Genomic DNA, 3,892 nt, shown 5'->3' with positions numbered 1-3,892 from the left:
CAGTGTATACTCGTATATATTACTATTGGTGAATAGTGAAATAGTGTTTTGTCTATTAATATATATTATATATAAATATATATAAATGAAGAGGAAGATGAAGATAAAATGACGAAAATATTCTCACATGTTTATCACATGACTAGCTTTAACGAAAAAATTAACGGTGTTAGTAAGTTAGATTATCTTTTCTTATCTTGCAAATTACAAGTACTATTCGCATCAAAAACTGATAGTTTGATTACGGACTATCCACGCAATTTTTTACTTACTTATGTTATCAAAAATTGTGTCTTTTACTGTATTATCTGAATCTGAAAATTGTGTAATTGTGGCATCAAAAGAACAGTTTCCCAAAATTAAAACCCTATATCTTGACAAGACTCGTCCGTCTTCTTTATCCTCGCGTCGACTTTCTGAATTTTGAGATCGATCTCCCACTTTTCATTTTCTCTGAACAAATCGACGGTCTCATTTCTTCTCCGGCCACCCCCAACGGTCTTCTCCGGCCTCCGATTAGCGTCACCAATCAAGTAAGTAATAATTCACACTTCAACCATCTGAATTTTATCTACTCTTTAATAGACTATAAACACCTTTGTAACTATTATTATCCTCGGTCTATATATTGCTCTGCGGATACCAAGTCTTATTTTATCTGTGTCCATCTAAAATTCTATGATCATTTTGATATTCATATATATTTAGGGTTCTAAATTACGCACATGTAAAATAATACTATTTGAAATGATAATTACATCCTCATGTGAATTGAACCTCATCTGATTAATAAGAGTTAATCACTTCATTGCTTATAGTAGCATTACTATTTACATTATTCAAGCTATCCATCGGTATTGATTTGTTATGAAAGTATAACACTGGGCCTTGATAGTAAAGAAAATGATATTTAGCCTTTTGACATGTTTTATTTACAGAGATTTTTATTACTCGTTGTAAGCCTATTAGTTTGATATCAGAAGCTAATACAAACAATGAGTAAATTGATGGAAATTGCAAAGAAAACGATGTTCTACATTAGAGTTTTATCAGGTTATGAAGAACGTCGTATCAGAACTTACAGATTGGAGATTGAAAAACGTATTGCTGAGGTAAACATTTCACAGTTTTTATGGTATTACTGCTTTCATTACATAATTTATCAGAACAACATATCCCCTTAAAGCTTGTAATACACATGTGTTTTATCCTGTGTCAATGGTAACCTGTATACTCTGAACGTTTTTTGATTATTGTGTTGCATCAAAACTCGTGAAATAGTTGTATGTCGTTTAGTGATAGTTATATATAGTTAATGTAGCACATCAATTAATATTGTTTGCTATGCACAATGCTCTGTTGCGTTGGTCGTGTTTCCTCTGTGAAATATGAGTAACGTCTTAAACTTTCGACAACAAATGACGTGGCTTCTGTTATTGTGCAATCTACAAGCAGACCTATTACAGATCCTTATGTACTAAAATTTGAACAATCTACTTTACTTATGTTACTAGCAATATCAGTACACCAGGGTGATGTCATCTAGGCAAGTCACACTAGAATCTATCTAACAATATCGTTTATGGGGGTGTAACGAGCCGAGCCCGACTAGGCTCGAGCTCGGCTCATCCAAATTTAAGAAAGTTCGAGCTCGGCTCGAGCTAAACTCGTTTATTTAATAATAATAATAATAATAATAATAATAATAATAATAATAATAATAATAATAATAATAATAATAATAATAATAATAATAATAATAATAATAATAATAATAATAATAATAATAATAATAATAATAATAATAATAATAATAATAATAATAATAATAATAATAATAATAATAATAATAATAATAATAATAATAATAATAATAATAATAATAATAATAATAATAATAATAATAATAATAATAATAATAATAATAATAATAATAATAATAATAATAATAATAATAATAATAATAATAATAATAATAATAATAATAATAATAATAATAATAATAATAATAATAATAATAATAATAATAATAATAATAATAATAATAATAATAATAATAATAATAATAATAATAATAATAATAATAATAATAATAATAATAATAATAATAATAATAATAATAATAATAATAATAATAATAATAATAATAATAATAATAATAATAATAATAATAATAATAATAATAATAATAATAATAATAATAATAATAATAATAATAATAATAATAATAATAATAATAATAATAATAATAATAATAATAATAATAATAATAATAATAATAATAATAATAATAATAATAATAATAATAATAATAATAATAATAATAATAATAATAATAATAATAATAATAATAATAATAATAATGTCTAATTATTATTTTATTATTTCGATATTATTTTATTTATTGCATGCTATTTAATCATACATAATACGATTTACTTATTATATTTTATACTTTATAAAAGATAATAACTATTATGCAATTATTTAGTATGTTACTCCGCTTTAGAAAAAAATATTGATTAATGTATCTAATTGAAAAGCTCGTTTAGGCTCACGATCCATAATCGTTTTTGCTATTGGACATATCAAACTATATAAATTCTTTGTATGTAACCGAGTTTTCAACGAGTCGAGCTCGAGTAGCTCGACTCATTTAGACCACTAATCGTGTTTGCTATTGCACGTATCAAAGTAAACAAATTCTATTGTATGTATCCGACTTTCATTTATCTTGCCTACTAGAGTACTAGACACGTAACTATTTACTTTTGTACGTACCGTTTTTCCTTGTATGCTTGTAGGCAGAACGAAAGAAGGCAGAGATTAAAAAGATCCCTGAGCAGCTTATTTTATCCGAGGTGCGGAAGATGGTCGAGGAGATGCAAGCGGTGAACAAACAGTTAGAGGAGACGGTAAGTTACAATTTTTTTTTTTTTTATAATTTTTTTATTTTAGATGTTTCATCTTGCTTATGTTGCCTCTTACACGGGTACAAAAGTATATAATACTAATGGTTGATCAGTGGATTGTTAATTGCAGGAGGTTGCTATTGATGAATACTTCAAGCCCGTTGATAAACAAGCTGAAATGATAGTTGATATGCAGCTTAAAGAAGAGGAAAAGACAATGAAGCAGATGATGCAAGCCATGAAAGCACAAGCTTTTCTTGATAAAGAAGAGGCTGAGAGAAACTCTAGTTTAAAAATTTCTGATAAAAAGCAAGAGATCACGGACGATGCTTCTATTACAGCCAACAAAGCTGAGACATCATCAAGATAATTAGTTTATCACATGAGTAAACGACGAAAGTGATATTGGTATGTTCTCAAGACGATCTATAATTTGCATTTTGATGGTAGAGTGTGTTTATTGTGGTTAGGAAGTTTGTAATTTTTCTTGCTATTATCAGCTAGGGAGTGAGAAGCAAGTCATAAGTTAACAATGATCTTAATAAGCCTTTTGAAATGGTTAAAACCTCATAAGGGTGATGCATGTTTGCTCAATATGACTAGGTCTTGTCAACTGATGTTCCATCTGTGCGGTTTTGTATGTATATTTTGCCAGTCTTGTATTTGTGTACATGATCATGAACGGCTTAAATTTAAATTAGAGTGATTGACTCTGTCTCCTTATCATAATAGGTCTTGTCATAATAAACCCTCTAATACACGGACAAAAAATTTATATAAATTTTTTCAATAATAACATAGATAATCAATTGCTGCACATTTGACTAATTTTTATTTGTACATGTTCCTTTGACCTATTGTAGATACAGATCTGAATTCAGAGATGACATATTGGCCTATCTGTTGATCTATGATTTCACATAAACTGCTGTTGTTTCAATAGGGTCTCTTTGTTACATATTAGCTTTACTTAAGTTTGC

The 3,892-nt window shown here is 27.0% G+C and overlaps 1 protein-coding gene across 3 annotated transcripts; it reads left to right on the top strand.

The window, feature by feature from the left end:
- Window positions 1-314: 314 nt before the first annotated feature.
- On the top strand, window positions 315-3,634 carry LOC139843353 (uncharacterized). 3 transcript variants are annotated; one of them, XM_071833435.1, is made up of 4 exons: window positions 315-533; window positions 981-1,112; window positions 2,805-2,915; window positions 3,043-3,634. In XM_071833435.1, the coding sequence occupies exons 2-4, from the start codon at window positions 996-998 to the stop codon at window positions 3,280-3,282; spliced, it is 468 nt and encodes a 155-aa protein (XP_071689536.1). In that variant the 5' UTR covers window positions 315-533; window positions 981-995; the 3' UTR covers window positions 3,283-3,634. The 3 variants fall into 3 exon arrangements, with proteins under 3 accessions (XP_071689536.1, XP_071689535.1, XP_071689534.1); XM_071833434.1 differs by having other exon boundaries at window positions 970-1,112; XM_071833433.1 differs by having other exon boundaries at window positions 939-1,112; window positions 3,043-3,633.
- The last annotated feature ends 258 nt before the right edge of the window (window positions 3,635-3,892 follow it).

The sequence above is a fragment of the Rutidosis leptorrhynchoides genome, chromosome 4 (assembly GCF_046630445.1).
Source record: "Rutidosis leptorrhynchoides isolate AG116_Rl617_1_P2 chromosome 4, CSIRO_AGI_Rlap_v1, whole genome shotgun sequence".
Classification (NCBI taxonomy): Eukaryota; Viridiplantae; Streptophyta; class Magnoliopsida; order Asterales; family Asteraceae; genus Rutidosis; species Rutidosis leptorrhynchoides.
Note: the sequence above shows the minus strand (reverse complement) of the source record. Positions and strands in the feature narration are given on the sequence as shown.